Raw genomic sequence first — 24,629 nt, 5'->3', positions numbered from 1 at the left:
CCAAGGCTGTGTTACAGTTGTTTTTATCTAAGTTAAGGGAAGCCACGCACTTCACTTCATGCCAGATAACACCCCTTAACCATGATAAAATCACTGCTCCATACAGCCTCTTATTCTGAAGGATGCAGCAAATAAAAAAAGCAGCTTTCTGTATTGGCAAAAGTGTGCTCCTGGTCCAAGTTTACTTTTCTTCAAAACAGTTCAGCAAGCACTGAGTAAGCGACTCGTGTTGCGATTGTATATATGATATATCTGATCATCTGTAGACGATGTGGCCTTGAAGCTCATAAAAAGCTTATTGCGGTTTGACTCATGCTGTTCATCTCTTTATAAAGGTGCTGGCATAAAAGTGGAACAATGTAGCTGGAGAATAAAATGTCTCCAAGAGCAAGGCGCAGTTTATGGAGAACAAAATAACTGACAGGCCTCAGGGTCCACGGAAACACGAACAAAAACAGAGCCATGGCCTAGTGGTTAGCGAACACTTCAGGGTATCTTACGCCAGTTAGACCAGATTGCAAGTGGTTATTGACAAGACGCAGGCCTTAATAAAAAAATAAAAAGACTACTTACTTGTCTCCTTTACTCCTAGCAATACCGATGAGCTTCTCGATGCCACCGGCGTCTCGTAAGGCCTTGGCGTTCTCCATGTTCTTGGTGATGACCTCGTGTAGGGCGCAGCATATAGCCGTAACGGTGTCATCGCACATTGTTTTACCTGCTGTGCTGTTTGCCGTACCCCCGCTGCTCACGCCAGCATTGCTCCCGCCCGGGAGCCGGTGCACGAGGTCCCGCATGGCGTACTTTCCTAGACAAAGTGTGTGAGAGAGAAAAAAATAGACAGAAAGAGCATATGAGGATGTGCTGATTAGCGCTGGAGTAATTATGATAGGCAGGATGACATTTTTCACAGTCAGTACGACTATTGTGCTACAATTTATTCTTAATCTAGAGAATAATAATGCAGGAGCGACAATTCAAGAGTGTCAGATGTGTCAGTTTAAGCATCACTGGATTTCTATGGAGGGGGTGTTATCCTGACTGCAGCGTGGATATATGACTCACACTATTTGAACAAAGGAAAGAAAATATGAGAAAGTGAGAAATCTCTGACATTAAAAGAACAGCAGGGGATGTGTAATTGAAATTGGCTTGGCAACACTCACACAGCACTGACAAAATAACTTGACCAGTGGGAGAAACAATATGATTCTTGAATTTATGTGTTTGTATCAGTGAAGCATGAGACAAATTTGTGCTGTAACACTAAGTGATATTAACAGGCAATCACAAGAGCAATGATCGCTACAGGATGTTGAGTGCTCCTTTCTCATCCAGTGGTGTACGGGACACCCCCTAATGGCATTATGAGACAATTACATTATGGTTAAATTTGCCTAGATTGAATTTACTCCACATAAGCGCCATATCAAAGCAGCAAACACAATGTTTGTTTAAACTCACTTTTAATGGCACACAAAGGAAAACTGCAGTAATTTACCTTGGAAATGTCCCTGATTCACATGCACAGTGGACAGTAAACAAGACTTATTGTGGGATTAAACATTTAGATTAAACAAAAAATAAGTCCTTTTGCTGCGCTGTGAAATGTGTCACATTGTGAGATATAAATTCACACTGAGATAAGATACAAAGCCATATTATGACATATTAAACCATAATGTGAGGTATAAAGCCACATTTTAAGATATAAAGTCACACTGTGAGCTATAAAGTCACATTTCGATACATAGAGAATCATCATGGGATATTGAGCTACATGTGCAAAGTCATATTATAAGATATTAAGTCACATTGTGAGATATGAAGTTACATTGTGAGATTTCTTTTATAGCCAGAAATAGACTTCCATAGTAGCCCAGTGGCGGGTTGTTAGTGGAGTCTACACAACATTTTGAGGCGGAAAACGGGAAAAGGATGTTTTCATATGTCAAAATGTGAATTTCTTGGTTGTAATTTCAATATAACACCATAAAGTATTACTGAAGTTGGAACCACCGCTACTCTTCCCCGAACATGCCAAATCTGCTGTTCGGCAAAACTGTACTAAGCCGAGTTTGAGGTAAATACATAACCAGAGACTTTTGCCCCCTTGGTAAAAAACAAAACAAAAAAACAATCAGTATTGAGTATCTCACATTCAGCGGTTAAAGTGTTGAGAAAGAATACATTGCAGAGGAGGCTAGCCTCCCATAGTATATCAACCAATCATCGCAGAGACGTAAATTGCGTGATATTAGTTTGAAATGCACCCACTGATAATCTTGCAACTACCTTAATTATCGAGAGTAGAGATATTGAATATTAGAACGTCAACAAATTTACCAAGATAGCATTCGAGCTACAAATGAAAAATGAAGAACGACCCCATGCTGAAGTTGGACATATAGACTACAGCAATCAACATCATTAAAGGGATAGTTCACCCAAAAATGAAAATTACCCAATGATTTATTCTCCCTCAAATCATCCTAGGTGTACATATCATTCTTCTTTCAGATGAATATGATCGAGTTATAGTAAAATGTCCTGTAAAGTTTTAAATATGGATATTTCTCATACACAAACCCATCGATTCACTTCACAAAGTCTTTATTAACCCCCCGGAGCCGTGTAGATCCCTTTTATAATGGATGGAGGCACTTTTATAGACTTCAAAATAGAAACATCCATTCACTGCCATTATAAATCTCGGAAGAGTTAGGACATATTTTAATATAACTCTGATTGTATTCGTCGGAAAGAAGAATGCCATACACACCTCTTATGACTTCAGGGGGAGTAAATCATGAGGTAGGCTAATCTTCATTTTTGGGTGAGCTATCCCTTTAAAAGACTGAACATGCTTTTAGCACAGACATTTAGGAAGGATTTGTTCTTCAAATGATATTCTAAGAGTGTGAAATTAAATATATGTTTTTTATTTATTTTAGATTTCATGTCTAAAAGTGACCAAAAAAGACATTTAAAGCAGTAATACTAATAAAAATAAATCCCTTAGATGATACCTTAGACTACTATAATTAGTGTGCCTCCTCTGTTTTAAAATTCACAACAGGAATATTGGTACTGCCATGTCAAAATATGGAATTATATATTTGTTGCTTTCACTTGAGGATATCTAGAATTGACTAAATGTCACACATTTAGTTCTGCATTGCAGAAATGCAAACAGCTAGAGGGAAGCCCACTAGGCATAGATCGCAAGTGTCTACATTTTGTCCTTTTATTGTTGTTTTGCTGCTCCAGAGGATTTCTAATTTTAACTAAGAAAAAAACATGAAATGCTATTGTGTAGACATCTGTATTATTGCTGTATTATTGCATACAAGCACATCCTACACGATATTTTGTTAAGTAGCCATCCAATTTCAAGAAGAACAAGAAAATAGTTTGCAACAGAGTATTTTCCAGATTCCTTGCCTCTTTAATCATCCAAACGTTCCAATAAATTGACCTTTGAAACACAGAAGAGTCCTTCTCCTTCTGGCACCCTATTATTCTATCACAGAAGCACACAGCTAATGAAATTAATCTAAGGCTGTTCAATTCTTTCCGCTAATTCCAAATGGTCTCCGAAGAAGAAACACAGACATCATTTTCTACATGAAGCATACTGCAGAAGGGCTCCGTTTTATCACCAATAAGCTTCCAGTTAATTGGTGTCTCCTTATCTTGTACCCGCAGGCAAAATCGTCTGTCTTGCGTGAGCTGAAAATATGGAGGCGGTCCAATGAGACGCAAGATTTCTCTGAACAGCAAACTGTGGGAAAAATATGATATTTACTGAACACTATTATTGATCAGATATCATCTCTTTGTTCATTCAATCTCCAATATTCAAACACCAAGCTCTTAATCTGCATTTTGAAGCGCATACGTTTAGGTCACTGTCAAATAAAAATGCTCAGTTTAATGTGAAAGGTCACAATTAATGTAATCCTCCCTTCTTTGTGTCTAAAAGACAGAATGGGGAAGATGTCATAACTGGAAGAGTATATATATGAAAAGTTATAGCACGATTTGATGAACCAAATCTGACGGGGGAAAAAAGTTGCGCATCATGATCAGGATCCCACAGAGGAATTAAGAGGTGAAACAGGTGAAGTGCGGGACATTTTGAGTCCAGTTTTAGGCGTTATGATCACAGTTAAACACAAGATTGCATGGTTAAGAGTAATCACGAGCTTAGGACTGTTTAAGCTGATTTTCAAGAACATGAAGTACTGTAATTTGGACAGGTGTCCTTCTGAACACCGATGTGGAGATCTCAGCCTGAGCATGAGAAACAACATTGGAAAAGTAAAAAGGGCTTTAAGTAACATATTCACACTCCTCGTGATAAATGAAGAGTCACTTTGTGGACTCAGCCGAATGGTTCTGCTACGTGACGATGAGATCCAGCGACTGTATATGACTCAAGGCTAACCTTGACTCAGAGTGCCTCATCTACGAGCTCTCGGGAAAACGAAGGCTTAGTGGTAATCAGAGGTAAGTGCAGACCCTCCAGCCTATAACAGCCCATTCTCCCACAAAACAGGCAATCAGCTACACGGCCCTGGGCCATCATGAGCTCCACAAATGGACACGCACCCACAGACATTTACAAAAAGAGAGAGAGAGTGCCCATCCGTTATTGCTGCTTTTATGTACAATAAACTCTCTGTGACCAAGTTAATAGACCTACGCTGTAAAGGACATTAAAGGAAAAGTTCAGTGTTATTATTCACTCACCTTCATGTCATTTTAAACCTGTACGCTCTTTTTGCATAACACAAAAGTAGATGTTCCAGGAATTGTAATGCAGTACAATGATAATTTAGAGTGAACATGCTCCAGAAAAGGACAAAAACAAAACAAAAAGCAATATACAAGTTTTGACCTATACACTATGTTGCAATAATGGATTATTTCAAAATATATCTATTTGAATTCCACAGCAAGGACCACTTGGTGGATAAGGGTTATATACTGTAGGAATCTAAGGCCCGGTTTCACAAACACAAACACCTTTTTTCCACCAAAGCGTTTTTTTCACGTAGCTGGTTGGTGTTTCCAACTGTTTTCAATGGAAGCGCCAAGTTTTTAGAATGCCATGAGCGCAACAAGGCGCAGAACCAGTATTTTGCGCTCAAAGCACTGAGCATTCTGCGTTTTTTTACTGGTCGCAGAGAGATGAAGAATGTTCAACTTTCAGTAAAACTCATCACTGTCACTTTTCACCCAGCCATCCAATCACAGTGGAGGAGGGGCGGGACAAATACCACACCGACCAACCGCCACATTCGGCTTGTATGACATCAATAGATGAAAACCACAAGAATAATAATGGAACAAAATAATTTAAAACAAGAGCCAGAGTAAATACTTGACATGGTATCTGCATTTTTATATAGAATCAGAAACAGAAACAAACTGTGAAATTAGATACTAGTAACACTTACTAGTGATATTCCATATCATAAGCAAAGAGTCTCAACTGAAAAAAACAAAAACGCTATGCTCCCAAAATGTTCTCAAGCGCCCACAGCTAGACATTTTCAGCAGAGTGTCTAGCGTTTTCAGCTGGATAAAACGCTTTGGTGGACACGCGGCCTTAGGTTAAGCTAGGATTAGGCAAGGCTTTTATTTAATAAACAAGCCCTAGAAAAAAAAACATTACTGGTGTTCATCTTAAGTCAAAACAATGGCTATAACAAATTTTAAGATATATCAGTGCAAGTTTCTATCAGTTAAAACAGCTCAAACATGCAGTTTAGTTTAAGCCTTGTCTGTGAAACTGGAGTAAGGGTTATATTTTAAGCTTGGTCAAATATAACATGCATATTAATGTACTTATACTGCCGTTCAAAAGTTACCTTTTTTATGTTTTTGAATGAAGTTTCTTATGCTCACCAAGGCTGCATTTACCTAATCAAAATACAATAAAAACAGTAATGTTCAAGCCATGGGCGTAGATTACGCGGGGGACGCGGGGGACGTGTCCCCCTCACTTTTAATAAAATGTATTTTCGTCCCCCGCACTTTTACTGGGTCTCACCGATCCTAGTCGACCCGCTCCGAGCGGGATCCGAACCGGCGTTACCCTGCGCGGGGGCGGGCAAGTTAACAGGGACGCTAAAAACAGATTTCTTTAATCTGGGTTGATTGCGCGCTTCTTGAGGTCACGGGCAAGTGTATTTACATTGAAACCAATGTGAATACATCAAGATTTAAATTCAGAGACAAAAAATTATCTATGCATGACCTGTCATTTTATTCGCGTCTAAATATGAGGGCGCTCTCACAGAATGTCAAAAGCGGATTCGTAGAGGTAATATCCAGTCACGCTGGAGCTGCAGCTGAAGGAAAACAATCGTTATGAGTTATGAAACGTGACGACGACAATCAGACGATTGCGACAATATATGCTTTATGTGTGTTTTTCAAGTCATCTCAAGGCTATTTATTGACAATAAAGTATAGGCTATCATATGAATAATGCAGCTTTTAAGGTTTAGTATCTTCTGCTCAAGGCTGCATTTATGTAATCAAAAATAGTTCAAACAGTAATATTTTGAAATATTATTACAAATTAAAACAGCTTTTTTCCTATGTGAATATAGTAATTTATTCCTGTGATCAAAGCTGAATTTATCATCATTACTCCAGTCTTCAGTGCCACATGATCCTTCACTAATCACTCTCATATGATGATTTTATAATCAAGAAACATTTATGATTATTATCTGTGTTGAAAACAGTTGTGCTGCTTAAAAATGTTGTGGAAACCATGATAGCCTACATGTTATTTTTCAGTATTCTTTAATGAATAGAAAGTTCAATGGACAGCATTTATTTGCATTCATTAAATAAATTATTATCTTTTGTAATATTAAAAATATCACTTGTGATCAATTTACTGCATGTCTGATCAACAAAAGTATTAATTTCTCTCTTTTTTTAATTTTACCACAAATGTTTAGATGATTTCCACAAAAATTAAGCATCACCATGAGCAGCACAACTGATAATAATCATAAATGTTTGTTGATCATCAAATCCTCATTTGAGAATGATTAGTGAAGGATCATGTGACACTGAAGACTGAAGTAATGATGATAAATTCAGATTTGATCACAGGAATAAATTAAACTTTTCTATATCTTCACATAGAGAACAGCTGGTTTACATCAGAATATATCTATATTTTTTTTACATTGCACAAAATCTATGGAGTCTTAATGCACAAGTGTTTGTAGTATATAAACCAATCATAAAATTGGCACAAAAAATAGGAGAATAATATTATAGATATTAATTAGTGGTTATTGTTCAGCAGTGTATTTGATATCTTGCCCAATTAAAAGCAAGAGATGCAATAAATGATATTGGTCCAAAAAAAAAAAAAAAATTCTGTCCCCCTCACTTCTGAAAAGATGGCTACGCCCCTGGTTCAAGCGGCAACCTCCTCCAGTTTCTGTTGAAGCCAATACGGAAGTAATTTAAACTGCAGTTCTTCGACAGGCTCCAGACGGGAGCAGAATCTCATTGAGCCCCATGTTAAAACTCCCAACTTTACAGCAGAAAAAAACATGTTTACAGCCTGGTACAAATACGGCTAATTTTGCCCTTCTTGATAACTGTGAGGGGGGTGATTTTTTTTTATAACTCATTCGTTTACATTATATAAAACTTTAAAGTTCTGCATAATTAAGGGTGTGGCCACTTTGATTGACAGATGGATAGCCATTCTGCTGTCTGTTAGTCATCACGTCAGCTCAGCTCCGCCCACATCCCGCCTCTTTGCCCATTTTCTGTTATCCGGGCGTGACGCTCGATGACGTGTTGTCAAGATGGCAACGGCCAGCTCGTCTCTCCTTTACACTTCAGAACGGCTTATCGGAATCCTATGGGTGACGTCACGGACACTACGTCTAAATATATATATTTTTTAAAGTCTATGGTAATATTGTAAAATATATTTAAAGGTTAAAAATAACCTTTTTAGTATTTGTATACATTTTAAAATATTTTTCCCTGTGATGTAAAGAATTACTATATATTATGATCCTTTAAATCATTTTAACATGCCAATTTGCAGCTCAAGAAACATCATCATCATCATCATCATCATCATCATCATCATCATCATCATCTTGTTGAAAACAGTTATGCTACTTAATATTTTTGTGAAAACTAATACATTATTTCAGGATTCTTTGGTGAATAGAAAGTTTAAAAGAACAACATTTATTTGAAATAGATTTTTTTTTGTAATATGTAAAAGTTTTTACTGTAACTTTTGGCCATTTGAATCCATCTTTGCAGGATAATAATATAGATTTTCCCAATGCTGACACTGCAAAGACATTAAAATAATCATTATTGATGTACATATATTTGTGCATTTTAATTTCACTAAATATATTGTAATATGGTAAATAAATAAAAAATAACAATTTGTTTGTTTTTTTACTTTTTACTTTATTTTTAGCTTTTAGTTCAAGATATAAATTTCATATTGTTTTTGCTTAATAATGTATAAAATTTAAAAATAAATAAATAAATTGCATCAAACAATAATCAAACATGGTCTATCTAGTATCATTGCAGACCCCTGTTAAGAAGTAGAAGTTAAAAACAACATGAGGATGAGTAAATAATGATAGCATTTCATTACACTATCCCCTTCAGCTGTATATAATGACTGGAATGACATTATATACTTTCATATTAAAATGGATCTGAATAAAATGAAGAGCATTAATATTCTCTGTCTGAGTTCAAAGAGAGTTGGTAAAATGTTCCATGAAGGCCTCAGGGTTCTCGGCTGGGTTTGAAATGTCACACAGTGGTGAAAGGCTTTGGGAAGCAACTCTGTGAGCCTTTATCCTGCAATAACATTTAAATGGATCCAAAGAGGGTGTTTTTTCTTCTTCTTCTTCTTCTTCTTTTTTTTTTAAACGAAGCTAACATCAGGTTCAAACCCCACTGGCAGAAAATGGCCGACTTGGACATAAAAGAGAAGACAAGACATTCGAAGACAGACCTTAAAACTAAATTTTTCTTAAAGGTTAGGGAGCAAATTAAATTGGAAATCAGTCACCGTGGAGACTATTTGAAAGGAGAACGTCCGGCAGCGTGGCTTTCAAGCGCTATATCGCTCTCTGTTACTGACTTTTATGTCTGTCATATTGGATTAAAAGCTAAAGCATCTTCTGAAGAACTCTGGATGCAATTTTAAACAGGGCCACCTTGTGGAGGGGCAGCCCGGACAGACGGAAAGATAGAGTGAATGGCTGGATTTAGCCACAGAAAAGATAAAGTGGCGATTTTCTAGTGTCATTATTATGAAGCAGCTCTTTTGCTGCGAGGCACCTCTGGCAATATACTAATGAAAGAGAGAGAAAACAGATAAAGGAAGGGAAGATGGGAAAAATGACCAAACGGATGCATGAGGGAGCGTGAGAGATGGGAAGATTGGCTGCAAATTGAAGTGAGAGAGGACGTCGATTGGTCACAGCTGCACACACACACACACACACACACACACACACACACACACACACACACACACACACACACACACACACACACACACACACACACACACACACACACACACACACACACACACACACATTAGGTTATTTCTCTAAAGGCCAGTCTGTTGAGCACATGCCCTCTTTTCTCATCCTGTGTGCAGGTGGGCGGCAAATATGAGTCTTTTAGTCATCAAATCCAGGATGAAACTTTCAATGATGGATCAGAACTTTTCAAATCCCTCTCCATCATCTGAAATGTCGGACCTTCGAAACAAGCCGAGCAAAGCTGGTTTTCAAACATACAGCACAACTTCAAACATTTCCAGCAAATCCACCGAGCTTTGTCTGCTAGTCCTCTGAAGAACGCGTCTCATCATGGCCTGTATGCCCACACCAACGCCCTCCTATTTCAACGCCTGCAAAGTTTTGCCACCTGAAAGTTTGGAGAGTCATTCCGATTACAAATCAAACTACTCTGCTGCTCATCCAATGCTATGCTTAGCTAGTGTCTGTGTTCATTCATGCCCGCTACGCCTGAAGATGTGCATGTTGAAGCCTCGAACAGCATCTTGGGGATTACATACATTAACTCAGCCACCGAAACTCACATAAACCCCACAGACATGTTCTCCTCCTTAACGCAGATGTTGGTAGACCAAGATTTTTTTTACCTGCCAATACGAAACATATTTCTTACAGTCCATAAAATAGTATATATTATATATTTAAAAAACCCTGATAATGTATACAGATATAAATATATAAAAACATTTTTTATAACAACATGCAAAATAAAAGTATAACAGTCAAACCAAAAATTATTCAGACACCAGACAATTTTTTACTAGGACACCAGTTCATTTATGTAAGTGAGGATTGCAAAATAAAGTAAACTGACTACCCAAAAATTTACAGTGGACTAAAATTTATGAATTTGGGACCAAAATGATTCAGACACTTTGACCTGACCATATTTTGCTGAAGTGTTTTTTTCTTTAATTGCTAATGCATCTTTTTACACCACAGAATGAATAAAATGAAGCATTGCTTGGTCATTGTTTGACCTAAACTGGTATTACCTATCTAAAGCCTAGTTCAGACTGCATGATTTTTCGTCGGGTCACTGTTCTTTTCTTGTCGGGTCACTGCTCTATTCACACTGCATGACTATCTGGGGTATCATTCAGTCACCGCTGTGTTCACACTGCACGATGGTTTGACGACAGAGGAGTTCACACTGCATGACTGAACAAGAGGAAGAATCGCCGACAACTCTCTCTCTCTCTCTGGTGTGCAAACTACTTTTCCCAACTACGCATGCGAGTACAAGTAAACAACGCGAGATGACGTGCGTCAGACCGGAGTTTTCGCGCGAGACTTTGAATTGTTATTAAAAATGATAAACTGCACAAAGTTTGCTTCAAATTGTATGTGCGCTGATTTGTGGAGAAAAAGAAAAAAGATTATGGCAGAAGAAATTGTTGGAGAGACAGAGGGAGCCAGGATTGTGTTCTGCAAAAACAGTTTGAGGTAAATAAATAATTTTGTGATGCGCTGCTGCTGTGGCTGGATGTGCAAATGTTTGGCCTTTGTTTCTGTTTGATAGAATTGTAAATATATCTATTAAAATACGGATATTCTGCTCTATAACTCCTCCCTGAACGTCCCGCTGCCCTGTATCTCACTCTCTCATTGGCTGTCGGTGTAATTTTCAGTCAGAATGCAGTTCACACAGCAGGAGTTTCAATTGCAGACAGCTTGCCAAATATCTCATCTGCGTCGGCGACTCATCTGCGATTCTCTCTGATCGCGTCTTTGATCATTCACACTGCGTGATTGTCACTCGCGTGCACGAGCACCGATTTGCCTGTGATCTCGGGCATTTGTCGGCGATTTCACAAAACCTGTCGGCGACTCAAAATCGGGCAGTGTGAACTAGGCTTCATGTTATACTTAAATTGAACAGCTGATTGGTTGATTGTAATCCATTACATACCTTGCTATCAAAAAAAATGTTAATATATATTCAAATAACTATTAGATATGCTTGTTAATGTTTAATAAACGTATTAAACATTACATAATGATTAACAGATATTTATTTAATATGAATAGAATGCTAACAAAAGTCATTAAAGGTCCCGTTCTTCGCGTGTTTTCGAAGCTTTGATTATGTTTACAGTGTGCAATATAACATGAGTTCATGTTTCGCGTGTAAAAAAACAGTATTTTTCACACAATTGACTTATCTGTACACCGCTGTTTCCTCTGTCCTAAAAACGGCCTGATGATTTCCTTGTTCTATGAAGTCCCTCCTTCAGAAACACATAACGAGTTCTGATTGGGCCAGCGCTTCCTGTGTTGTGATTGGACAGCAGCTTAGCCCACTTTGCCCGGAAAGGTCCCGCCTCTTACCATAACAGGGAGATGCAAGCGCTGAATGCACACTCTTCTCCACGTGGGAGAGCCACAAAACCACGCCCCCTATTTTGCGTGTTCTTGTGGGCGGAGCTTTAGTCAACAAACGGTTCTAGTGATGTCATTACATCCCTGCACTTCCTGCTGTAGTCCAAACCGGCCGTTCGCTGTAGGCTTTGAAAGGGAACTTCTGTTAAATAAAATATCTCGCTTGGCATTGAACTTTGAGCTTTATAATTTTACAGGTATTATTTATGCTCTAACAGCAACATTTTACACTAACTAAAGTTTGAAAGATGGAATCGCGAAGAACGAGACCTTTAAACTTCAACTAGCATACTTTATTACCTAATGCACTTTTTTACATTTACAAATGTGTTTAATTAGACATTTTAAGCACTTCATACACTATTTCACTACACTATGTTAAACTATTGTTCACCAACTCATAACCAAAGCCTCTGAGAAAGGTCATCTTTTTGGTTTCATTTGTTGTGGTGTATTTTATATATATATATATATATATATATATATATATATATATATATATATATATATATATATATATATATATATATATATATATAAAATTAAAAAATATATATTTTTTATAAATATATTTTTTAAATAATTTTTTAACAATGATTTAAAACACAATTTTTATTCTTTCATGTTTTTGCAGTACCAAATCTAAAGTTAAAACTATTCATTATTTGTAAATAATCTTTTATTAATCATTTCTGGGCACTAGATTTTACTGTAACAACATGTAAAGACATTAAAAAAACACATACTTGCAAATTAGGTGCAAAACTAGTTTTTATTGCCCTAAGACTTCTATTCTATCCTAAAACAGGATATTCCTTATTGAATCATACATCAACAGGAGGAAAATCTATTTTTCCAAGAAATTATGAATGATAAAAAAGAAAAGGTCAAAGCAGAAACAGATTACATTTGTACTGTACCTGAGGGTCTATAAATGTCAATGAGCTTCAAAAGTGTAACTAAAATGCAGCAAAATCCATTCTCTTTCAACCTTTTGTAAAAAAAGAAGAATTTTCTGATCTTGCAATGTGCTGTTTATCAGCATACAGTATCAAAAAATCTAGAATAAATCTTGATGCTTTGAAACTCATTTAAATTCATTTATACAAACAATCTTCAATCTAATAGTAATACTAATAGTAATCAAATGGCAGAACTGAATTGGCTATTTACATTAAATTCATGTGCCTATTGTAAAATAGTTCAAATATAGATTCAGTGATCAAACATGTAAAATAAATGGATGAAAGGAATAGGAAAAGGGAGAATATACAAAAAGAGGGACCTTGCTTGATTTTATTACTCACGGCTCTCAAAAGCTTTTGATGGATGGCCATGTTGAACTGTCTATAAAAGCAAAGTGTAATAATAGCCGCTAGTCACAGGCCGTGTTTACACGCACACACTTCTGTCAATACGAATCAATTTAGAGTATGAATGTACTATTTATATGGACTCTAAACTCTACAATCTGATAAAAATAGCAATGGACCACTCGCACAAATACTTCCGCGTTCCATTTATTACAGCTCGGGAGTTGTACAATTTCAAACAAGTTGTACTATTTCAAAATGAAAGTGCGTCACGAAGCTCAGTGCAAGTTGTCAATTTATATGTGCATCACATGTACTGTATGCAAGATATTTCTGAATTATATATCCATCTATACATGCTAAATCTACAAAGACAGGAAGCACATTCCAATGAGGATATAATGAAGACAATGCGATCTGCATAATCAGAAATGGTTTTGAATAATGTGCAAATCTAGGCGGACTCCAGGTGGCAAATGCAAACCGGTTGTTTTGGGAGTTGACAGGGGCAGCAGAACGAGACTAGGGAGCCGTTTCCATGGAGACGGCGAGACTCGGCAGGGAAACCAACCACGTTTATTAGCGGGTGAGATCAATAGTCTGCTGGTGATGTCACTAGGAGAATTTCAAATGGCATGAATAAATGTGAGATGCGATGAAGGAAGAAAGAAAACAAGCTCTAATTAAGCACCTGATGCGACGGGTCAGCATGTGACAGCGGGAAACCCGCAGCGGACCACTTCCTGTCATTCAGACTGAGCCTGGTGATGCGGTGCCGGATCCTGTCATGTACTTGTTAATACATTTAATTCTGAGGCAGTACAATGCTAAACACCTGCAGCTCTGTATGAAGGTAAGGTCATGTCCCAGTTGCAGGAACCTCAAAACTAATGACATATGATTGGAGGAAATTATATCAATTTTGGACAGGTCATGTACAGGACATGTATAAACAAGCAGATATGGATATGGAGGAGAACACAATTATACTATCCTGGTACAGAGACACTTTTCACCTCTTCGTTGAGAGTAAACAATGAAAGAACTACCAGCACCTTACTCTTACAGAAACAGAAAAGGTTAATTCTTAGTCAGCAATGACCACAAATGTCACAAAGACCGTGAAAATATACCCGTTCAGAGGCATGAGCTCTCCTTATGCAGTGCAGCGTGCCAAACGATTAAACGCATCTCGTCCATGTTAATCTTGTTCTAAACAGTGGAAACGTGATGAAGTACCCCTCTAAAAGATATTGGGCGAATTCCGTCAAAAGTGAGCATCACTTTCATCAGTAGCCCTACTCACTCTGAAGGACAGAGCACTTGAAGTGAGCACTGTAAAGGGTGCATGGCTTAATTGCCTTGTGTATGTACGCGTTTGAAATACCCCACACTTGCATATTGTATCTGATTTTCCCTTAATAACACAGCAAAATCTATCCATAAGATTATTGTGGCAAATAAAACATTTGCATCAAATTTAGCCTTGTGTCATTCTTTCACATTCATTTAAACTTGCGCATGGCTGCTTTTTGTGGCACTAGTGGTAAACAAACCCAAAAAATATGTAAATTTATAATACATTTATATTTTCTGTTGGGTAAAATTTGCCTAATTGAGGATGTGCATGATCACATGATCAGAAATGGCAAAATCACTTTCTCAAAGGGACAAATATATGTGCGCTTTGCTAATGATGCTGAGGAACGATTTAGACAGTTGCTCACTTTTATTTGGAGTGACCCTTTGAATAGCCTCCAAAACATTTGAGTTGCATGTCACTTTTAGTAAAGTCAGTCACACACACATACGCGCAAGCAAGCATGCACGCACGCACACTCACACGCACGCACACACTCACACACGCGCGCGCACAGGCACACACGCACAGGCACACGCACACGCAAAAAAACAAACAAAAAGACAAAAATCAAGACAGTTCAATCGGAATGATCCTTTGAGTTGCCTCCAAGCAAAACTGTCAAGACTTGAGTCGCATGTCACTTTTAGTAATCAGACGAAATAAAAATAAAATAAATAAACAAAGCACCCAAACCAAAACAAACATAAAACAATCCATGTCACTCTCACTAAAGCCAGACCAAAAAAAATCTAAGTCGTTCAATAAGAACAACTTAAGAAGCCTCAATGCAAAACTTCAAAATGTTTGAGTTTCAAGTCAGCCACAAAACCCACTAAAAACACCAGATCAAAACAACCTAAAAAACTAAACCAAAATACTAATCAAAAGTTACTTTTAAACCAACATTTGAGTAGCCTCCATATTTTTTGAGTTGCATACTACGTCCAGTAAAGTCAGCAATGAAAAAAAATAAATAAATAAATCTTTAAGTTCTGTAAGTTGCGAGGTGGGGCCTCCGTGGATCGTACTTGTTAGTTCAGCACATCCCACAGATGCTCGATTGGATTGAGATTTTGGAAATTTGGAGCCCAGTCAACACCTCAAATTCGTTGTTGTGCTCCCCACATGCATCAATGAGCCTTGAGCACCAGACCAAAACAATCTAAAATGACCCTGTCGCTGGTTCACCACTGTTCCTTCCTTGGACCAATTTTGATAGATACTGACCACTGTGGAACACACCACATGAGCTTCAGTTTTGGAGATGACTTAGTCGTGTAGCCATCACAATTTGGCCCTTGTCAAACTCTCTCAAATCCTTACGCTTGGCCATTTTTTCCTTCCTCTGACAAATCACACCACTTGCTGCCTAATATATCCCACCCACTAACCGGTGCTGTGATAAAGAGATTATTCAATGATATTCACTTCATCAGTGGTCCTAATGCTATGCCTGACCTGTGTATATATATATATATATATATATATATATATATATATATATATATATATATATATATATATATATACACACACACAGTTCCACCAAAGCCGTCCGCCAAGCCTACATTGTGCAGCCTGGTGCTTCCTAACCTATTCAAAATGAGTGGCCAGAAAATGTGTAATAATAAAATGACGGTTATCTTCCTTTGAGCTGAGAGCTATGAACGGCCCTCTTTACCACACTGGTTAAAACACAAGAGACTGGACTTCATTACAGAGAAGCCAAAGAGACCACAGCTGTTAACCCTGAGCTCTACAAATCCGATGGCCCTGAACCATTTGAAACAAAGTGAATCACAGTGGCTGATAAAATAAAAGAAGACAGTCAAGAGAGGGGGGAAAAAGGACCGTACCGATTAACTCTTTATTCCTGACGTCCAAGGCCATGTTTCTGAGCGCGGTAGCGACGGCACACACCACGCGGTCGTTGTCTATCCTCAGTAGTTCCACGAGGATGGGCAGACCCTTCTCTTTCCTCACCGCCGCACGGATGTACACTGACCACTAGGGGAGACACACACAAATAAACAGGGATAAGATACGACAATGACACCATAGCTGGATATTATTACAGTTTTCTAACTATATATATTTCGACATATCAACAATGTTTAGAAAATAATGAAGTGCATCTTCATATAATAAAGTGTCTCATTTTGGTTCAGCTCTCCGTTGACAGTGTAATCACACTCCCCAGGTTACAGTGAAAGACTAATACTAGCTCAGAGCTTTTGCTCTCTCAGGTTCTCTATGTATGACCCCAGCTGTGGGATCAGCCTTTATCAGTGACGGAGTGTCAGCTCAGATTAGACTCTCTGCTACTCGGCACTTCTGTTGCAACAGGGGAGACTGCAGCATACGGCCCAGAGGGCATCCCCTCACATTCCTCATTTCTGATGACCTCTGTATGTGTGCATAAGAAAAAGAGACACAAAAACACAATGACAAATAGGCTCTGTCCCATAGCCTCGTAAACTGTCAACCTAGACAGCATTTACACACATACAGTAGGAGAACTCCAGACTTCCAAACACTACTCTAATAAGATACCTCATTTTGCACAAATTCAAAACCTTTACCTATGTCATCACACATGCAAGTCATTACCAAGTGAGTTGAAAAGATTAATCACGTATAGCAAAATACTGATCATAAATAAGCTACTTAGAGTTATAGTTCATGTACTTTTTTTAAGTTTCATATATATATATATATATATATATATATATATATATATATATATATATATATATATATATATATATTATATATATAGTAACATATTTTACAATTTACATATACTGCCCGGCCAAAAAATCAACAAAGACAGGGCTCTTTGGATTTAAATAGGCATATGCTGAAAGGTATATGCTGAAAAAAAAATTTGTCATCATTTACTCAGCCTCATGTCGTTCCAAACCAGTAAGACCTTTGTTCATCTTTGCAACACAAATTAAGATATTTTGAAGAATGTTTGTAATAAAGCAGATAGAGCAACCATTGACTACCATAGAAGGGAAAAAATAATATGGTAGTCAATGGTTGCTCTATCTGCTTTGTTACAAATAATCTTCAAAATACCATTTTTGGGTGAACTAACTCTTTTAAAGGGGTACTTCAGCGCTGGAAAGATGAATCTGTATTTAAACTGTATTTAAACATCAATGTTATTTTAGAATTTGGTGCTTTCTAGACTGAGAAAAGACAGAAAATGTATTTTTGTCTCATGGGGATGAAAGACTACAATTCCCAGAATGCTTCGCTGCCCTGTGAGGCCATTCCCAAAGCCACTGCTACTGGATTACTGTGACTGAGTTGGAGAACAGACACTACAATTAAATCCTGAATGTGTCTGTTCAATATAATGAGTGAGTCACCGCGCGAGTATCACAGCACTGAGCACTAACTGCAGGAGTCAGATAAATGAGCTGAATGAGCTCTCATGGTGAGAGCTAAGGTAATCGCGACTACACTCGCGGCATACATTCACAACGCGAGTTCAGTCTGGCGCATTTCAGTTCATGCCTTTGCAAGCTTAACTTTCATAGAAATTAATTTGAGAAGTTAAAACACTTACATTGCTCACCATAGCTCCGTTTAAATAAGAGCCTGCAGCTGCGAGCTGAGCTCTGAGTGTGATCTCCATCCCCCATGTGTGGGTTCAAAACATGCGGAAATGGCTCCCTCTGCTGGCTGTAGTCTTTAGCCTTTGGCCAACCATTCCTCTGATGATGCAAATATCGTCAATTTGCGTCATAGGAGGAATTTTTCCAGAAATAAAAAGCATAAATCTCTTGTCTCAGGGGGATATGAGGGGGGAAAGCACAATCATTTGAATATACTCCAGGGTTTCTACTGATACAAAGCCATATGCTAATCGCTGAAGTAACCCTTTAAGAGTCTATGATCGGATCATTATCGCAGTGATTATTATATTTCTAGCATGTTATATGTTTGGTAACAGATCTTCCAAACCTAATTGATGGAGATCCTGAGATACCCTTTCTTGATGAAAATACCAAATCATGTGTGAAAACGATTCTTCATGCTACTACCTCCCAACTATTATATTTCAGCCTGATGAATCTTGACATTGTCATCCTGGAATATGTCCATGATGTGTTTTCCTAAAATGTTTTTTTAAGAAATGAGAAGAAACAAACTTCATCAAACTTCATAAGTGTTAGAAGAACTGTTGCTACACATATAACATACTAGAAATATTAAAAAATCAATGCAATAAAGATCCAGTCATAGACTATGATTTGCCTATTTGAATCCAAGCTATATTAAAACTCCAAAAATTATTAAAATCAACTTGATAGTTGAGACTCTTGAACGCTGCACATGTAGAGAGTTTTAAATCGATCACTTGTTAGATTCCTCTGCCGTTAGGATGCTGCCTAACATGGTGTCTAACAAGCAATCTGTTTCATTTCTGTTCTAACCAGTCGTGACCACGACAAGTGTCTGACGCTTAGTTTCTCTTGTCTTTCTGTGGAGTTGTGCTGGAAGCCAGATTGGCTGAGATTGTATTAAATCAGGTAAAATATATCACAAATGGAATTTAACGTTCATTGCCACTTGTATTGGTGCTAAAAGTAATGCGATAAAAGAAATATCCTTGAAAATGTACTTGAAAAGGAGCTCTTGATGACAAAGCTTTCTTCTCGCATAAGTGTTTTTTGATCTGTCTTAAGGGCTTTGTTTCCATTTTCTACAACTCACGGTGTGGGATTTGTTAATCCCAGAGTCCAAGATGGATTTTGAAAACATAAACAGAGCTTAGTTCACACATATTAGAGACCAGGGCTCAATGTCAGCTCTTCTAGATGAACAAACACAGCGGCCATTTTTTGTGAACTGGACAAAATGGGCTGACAGACTCCGTCTCTTCCTCTCTCCTTTCCTTTCCCGTTTGTCTCTCTTACAAACTCCACCCAACCACAAACACGTATACAACCTGATGCCCTGCAGGTGCAGAAAGGGGTCGTAGGGACGCCGCTTTCATTTAACTTCTTGAAGGGGGTCTAAACCTGTTATGAGACTTCAAAACCAATCCAATCCAATTGCATCTGTCTCCATCTGAGAGTATTGATCTTGCAGAGCACATCGGGTGGATTAGAGCTCTCCAGCAACAGAGGTAAAACAAGCTTTTGTCGCTGAGAGACGGTAAAAAGGATGTGAGAACAAAGAGAGAAGCAGAAGCCAAGCGGGAGATTGTCTTGGTTATAACCATATGATAAAAGCAACCAGTTTCAGATCAGGAAAAATGCAATATTACACCATTTCTCCTCACACCGTTCAATAAATTTAGCACATATACCCTTCACTGAAAAGAAGTTGCTATGCTAAGGTGTTTTGAGTAGTTCTTTGCATGTTGCTATGAAATGTAATACGTTGAGCCATAAAAATGGTTTAAAGGGGGGGTGAAACACTCAGTTTCAGTCAATCTCATGTCAATCTTGAGTACCTATAGAGTAGTATTGCATCCTTCATATCTCCGAAAAGTCTTTAGTTTTATCATATTTATAAAAGAAATATAGGCTGTACCGAGTCTTTCCGGAAAAAACCGAGCGCCTGGAGGCGTATCGAGTGGGCGGAGCTAAAGAATGACAAGCGCGCAAAGCGGTGACGTCCTCAAGCGTGGAGGAACCCATCGCTATGTCAGCTAATACAGATAATGATCCACAATCAAATCTGAGGGAGAAATAAATTGAACAGGAGAAACGGCAACATCAGGACGTCCGTCTCTGTGGTATGTAAGTTACTGTATTTAATGGCCTCTCCACATTTCTGTGTCTTTACTCGCAGTGTATGAGGACATGATTCGGTTTATGGACTATTGTATGCGACTAAACCTTAGAAGTAGCAAGCAAAACGGTTTTGCACGTCAGAATACTGTAACGTTATACAGAACAACAATGGAGTAACCGTTAGAGCATTTGAATGACGAAGCACGCGATGGTGTCGTTTACTGATGTTTACTCATGCGTCCGTAGCCGACAGCACAGACATTTGAAGCAGTTTAAGTTAACTCACCGGCTGCTTCCAAAGCAGGACCTTTATCGCTGGGACCGCTCCGTCAAAAACACACTTCTTTGGTCTGATTTGGTGAAGTTCTGTGACAGCAGTGGCGTGTAAATCCATTTTGAGACGGAACTGAAACGATGTTGTGAAGCTTCCCGTCATTTCTGCGTTCAAATCGGTTCAAATGCAGCGCTGCCTTCCCGGAATGCTGTGCTGAAGCGTTGAAGTCGCTCGACATCACCCATAGGAATAAAGTGGAGGCGGCGCGCCACATAAGTGTTCACGGACGACTGGATCTGCAGCTGAGAGACTGTTTACAGCGTGCTCTAGTCACGCGCGCGCGCACCCTACCGGGAGAAGAGCCCGTACGGCCCATACAAGGACCTTCCGCTCTTTTTAACGTCAAGTAGACCCATACTCGAAAAAAACTCTCCGAAACTTGTGAGAAACCGGAAGGAGTATTTTTGACACAGAAATACTCCATCAAACGTCCAACATTAGTTTTTGAAACTTTGTCTATGTTTAGGATGGGAATCCAAGTCTTTAACAGTGTAAAAAGCTCAGTATGCATGAAACAGCATTTCACCCCCCCTTTAATCATTTTTTTGTGAATATTCTCTAAAGGCCCCTAATGCTAAATATACATGGGTCTCCACTGACATTAAATACCAATAATTAAAAAGAAAATATAAAAAATGATTAAATAAATAACAAAAAAAATCAATAAACAAACATTTCTGCAACACTTTATTTTACAGTGCATAATTATGCATTATTATGCATAAATTATGCATAATTTCATCCAACTAACCCTCAATCAAACCCTATCCTACCCTAAATAGTAAGTACATGTACCTTTTTTTTACTTGGTACTTAAATATATAATTACACTGTAACAATGATACCTTAAAATAAAGTGTAACCAACATTTCAATATTTGTAAAAATTATTTAAATAGTTTTAATGCTTAAATCCCTCAACCCTAAGTATAAATTTTCTTGCACTCAGAGACCGATATCAATAATGAAAAATAAATATATAAATATTTTGTTAAAGAACCCCTAACCCTAAGTAAACATTGGCTTCCACTGTGATAAATATTGTGATAAATACAAATGCCATTCAATTTACACTTTACAGCTGACAGTAAATACAAACTATACATTCTGCCCCCCTATACTAATCCTCACCATCACCACCTCTTTGTAAAATGTTACATTGACTGTGAAAACGGAGGTATTTGAAATTGATGCATATTGTACCCATAGTGCCTGCTATACACTTTCATAGTGTTGCTAAATGGAAATGTTCATATTGTCTTCATATTGTAAAAAATTGGATGCAATTGGATAGCGCTACAACCAAGCAGAGAAAGATTAACCTTTCGGCCTATCCGGTCGGCAAAACTCAGAACACATCTTCCCTTCTTAAGTATGACTTCCGTGCTGTTCTTTGTTCTTTTCTCAGAGAAAAGCTTAACTCCAAGTCTTCCAGAGTCACGGTCAAAGCTGAATCGAAAGACCGGCGTTCGCCAGTTTCTGTGTTTACTAGAAGAAGCACGCAAGCGCAACTCGGCCGTCATTATGTTAAGCCCCGCCCACTGACTCTATACACGATGTGATTGGCCCGACCAGAGTTAAGCTTTTACAGCTCAGAAGTGTATTGAGAGTTGCTAGACGACACTCGCGGGCAGATCAGATTTGCTGCCGCTAGGGTGCGTCTAGATTTCTAGGCTAAGTAAAATGATCATGCCAGAAGAATACAGAGAAATGTATTATGACTGCTCTCTCTTCATCTCCCGGACTATTAGCATATGCATGGACGTTTTACATATGCACAGTAAGGTGATTTAAGCCTTTTCAGATGTTTCAATATGGATAAGCAACTTTTGGAAAATGCTAGTGTGAACAGCGAGCGTTTTGAAATTAAATTGCTGTTTTCAAACGTATCCGGATTAATGTAGACGTAACCTAAAAATTTGTTATATATTTCACATGGGTCATAAGAATTAAATCCACAAAGCAAAACCAATGATGAATGCGGACACGTAAATATCAGTTAATCTATTTGTATTTTAAACAACAATGTGTTTGCATACCAAGCTTAGGGCAGAAGGGCTTACCTTCCAACTCCCGGCAGCCAGGTTCTGCAGTGCCCCGGCGGCCCCCTCCAGCGTGTCCGGGTTGGAACACTCAGACAGGAGGGTGAGGTAGGGCTTTACAATCGAAGGATGCCACAGCATCTGAATCCCCTTGGGAGGGTCAGCAGTATCTGGCAGCGGTCCCACACCATCCCACTACAGAGACAAAGAGTGTGACATGAAAAACAACTACATCAGATAAGAAGAAACACACAAAATCCATCACCATTAACATCTAAAAGGCATGTTCACATTGAACATGCAGCTATTTGACATAGCAAGAACATGAGATCTGACTGAGAAATTAATGTTGTTGTGAGGATTTTACTGTTCTGTATGAATTGTATATACAAAAGTTTGGGGTCGGTAAGTGTTTAAAAAAAGTTTTTGAATGAGTTCTTTTCTCATCAAGGCGTAATTTATTTGTATAGTAAAAACAGAAATATTATGATTTCTTCTTCTTCTTCTTCTTCTTCTTCTTCTTCTTCTTCTTCTTCTTATTATTAACTTTCTCTTTGAATGTATTTTAAAATGTAGTTTATTCCTGTGATAAGAATGCAGAATTTTCAGCTGATTTTTATGGAAGCCCGTTTCCGCCACTTAAAATTTTGAAAAGAAAAAAAAAGTCAGAATTGGGGCTTTACAACTCACAATTGTGAGAAAAAAAGGCTGAATTCTGAAATAAAAGTTTCAATTACTCTTTATATTTTTTTATTTAGTGGTGGAAACGGGCTTCCATAGATTTTACTTCAGGCTTCTTTCTTCTTAATATCAATATGAAATGTTTTGTTCAACTTAATATTTAAAAAAAACAAACATTTTTAAGGATTCTTTGATGAATACAAAGGTAAAACAATAGCATTTATTTAAAATATTATATATTAGGTTAAAATATTAATTAAAAATATTTGAAATCAAATTTGAATTAAAAATATTTATTTTTTAAATATCTTTAGTCACATTTGATTAATTTAATGCCTCTTGCTGAATTTAAATTCTTTAACAAATCATAGTGAGCCCAAACTTTTGAACAGTAGTGTTTGTCTGTCTGTCTGTCTGTCTATCCGTTCGTCCGTCCATCCGTCCATTTCTCTTCATCCTGATATTATGCAGTACTGTACAAACATTTGCCCCTCCAGAGTGTTCATTTTTAGTGGCAAGAAACACTTTTTTTGTTTTATTTATTTATCTTTTGTTTTAAGATTTGCCACTGATAACATTAAGGCATCCGACCGACCTACAGCACAGCGACCTGGCAAACTCCTGAGCTAAAATCACTGTCATTCTGTATAGGACAAAAGTCGATTGCCCGCACACACAGACACAGCACAAGGAGATCTCCTGACAAATCTGGTCCTGAATAAACCCAGAACTGCAGGAATGACGGGCTGTAAGCCTGTGTTCGGCTGACTGAGGCGTGTGGGTGAGTCAGTTTGAAAAGTGCTGGTCTCACAGGCTGACCTACTTTCTGGCAGAGCAACTTGTGAAATACCTCAGCATCTTAAACTAGCTCTGGCACTCAGCCTCACTCTCCGTTCATTATTAATGAGTCTGTTTTCATCTCCCTCAGTTCCAGCTCTGAGGAGAAGCTCTGTTGTTCAATCAACTGCTGGAGGGTGGAGAAGCCCCCGTGAGGCTGCGGCTCTTTCCATACGGTGAACGCAAAAAAAATGGAGAGAGTTTGAGAGGAGACTTGGTTTAATCTGCGGTTTCACTATATGCAAACAGTGAGTGCAAGATTTTACTTTCATTTAGCCTTACACAGT

At 38.0% G+C, this 24,629-nt stretch overlaps 1 protein-coding gene across 1 annotated transcript in view; it reads right to left on the bottom strand.

Annotated features, from left to right (window-relative positions):
* Positions 1 to 24,629, bottom strand: part of ctnnd2a (catenin (cadherin-associated protein), delta 2a) — a 396,135-nt gene that overhangs the window by 34,046 nt on the left and 337,460 nt on the right. Inside the window, exons 19-21 of the mRNA XM_067434320.1 lie at positions 22,846 to 23,019; positions 16,547 to 16,697; positions 574 to 808 (exon numbers count right to left, since the gene is read on the bottom strand). Coding sequence (XP_067290421.1) covers positions 574 to 808; positions 16,547 to 16,697; positions 22,846 to 23,019 — 560 coding nt within the window. The remainder of the gene's footprint in view (positions 1 to 573; positions 809 to 16,546; positions 16,698 to 22,845; positions 23,020 to 24,629) is intronic.

This window comes from Pseudorasbora parva, chromosome 24, assembly GCF_024679245.1.
Source record: "Pseudorasbora parva isolate DD20220531a chromosome 24, ASM2467924v1, whole genome shotgun sequence".
Lineage (NCBI taxonomy): Eukaryota > Metazoa > Chordata > Actinopteri > Cypriniformes > Gobionidae > Pseudorasbora > Pseudorasbora parva.
The sequence above is the reverse complement of the archived record's forward strand: the minus strand, read 5'-3'. Positions and strand labels throughout refer to the sequence as shown.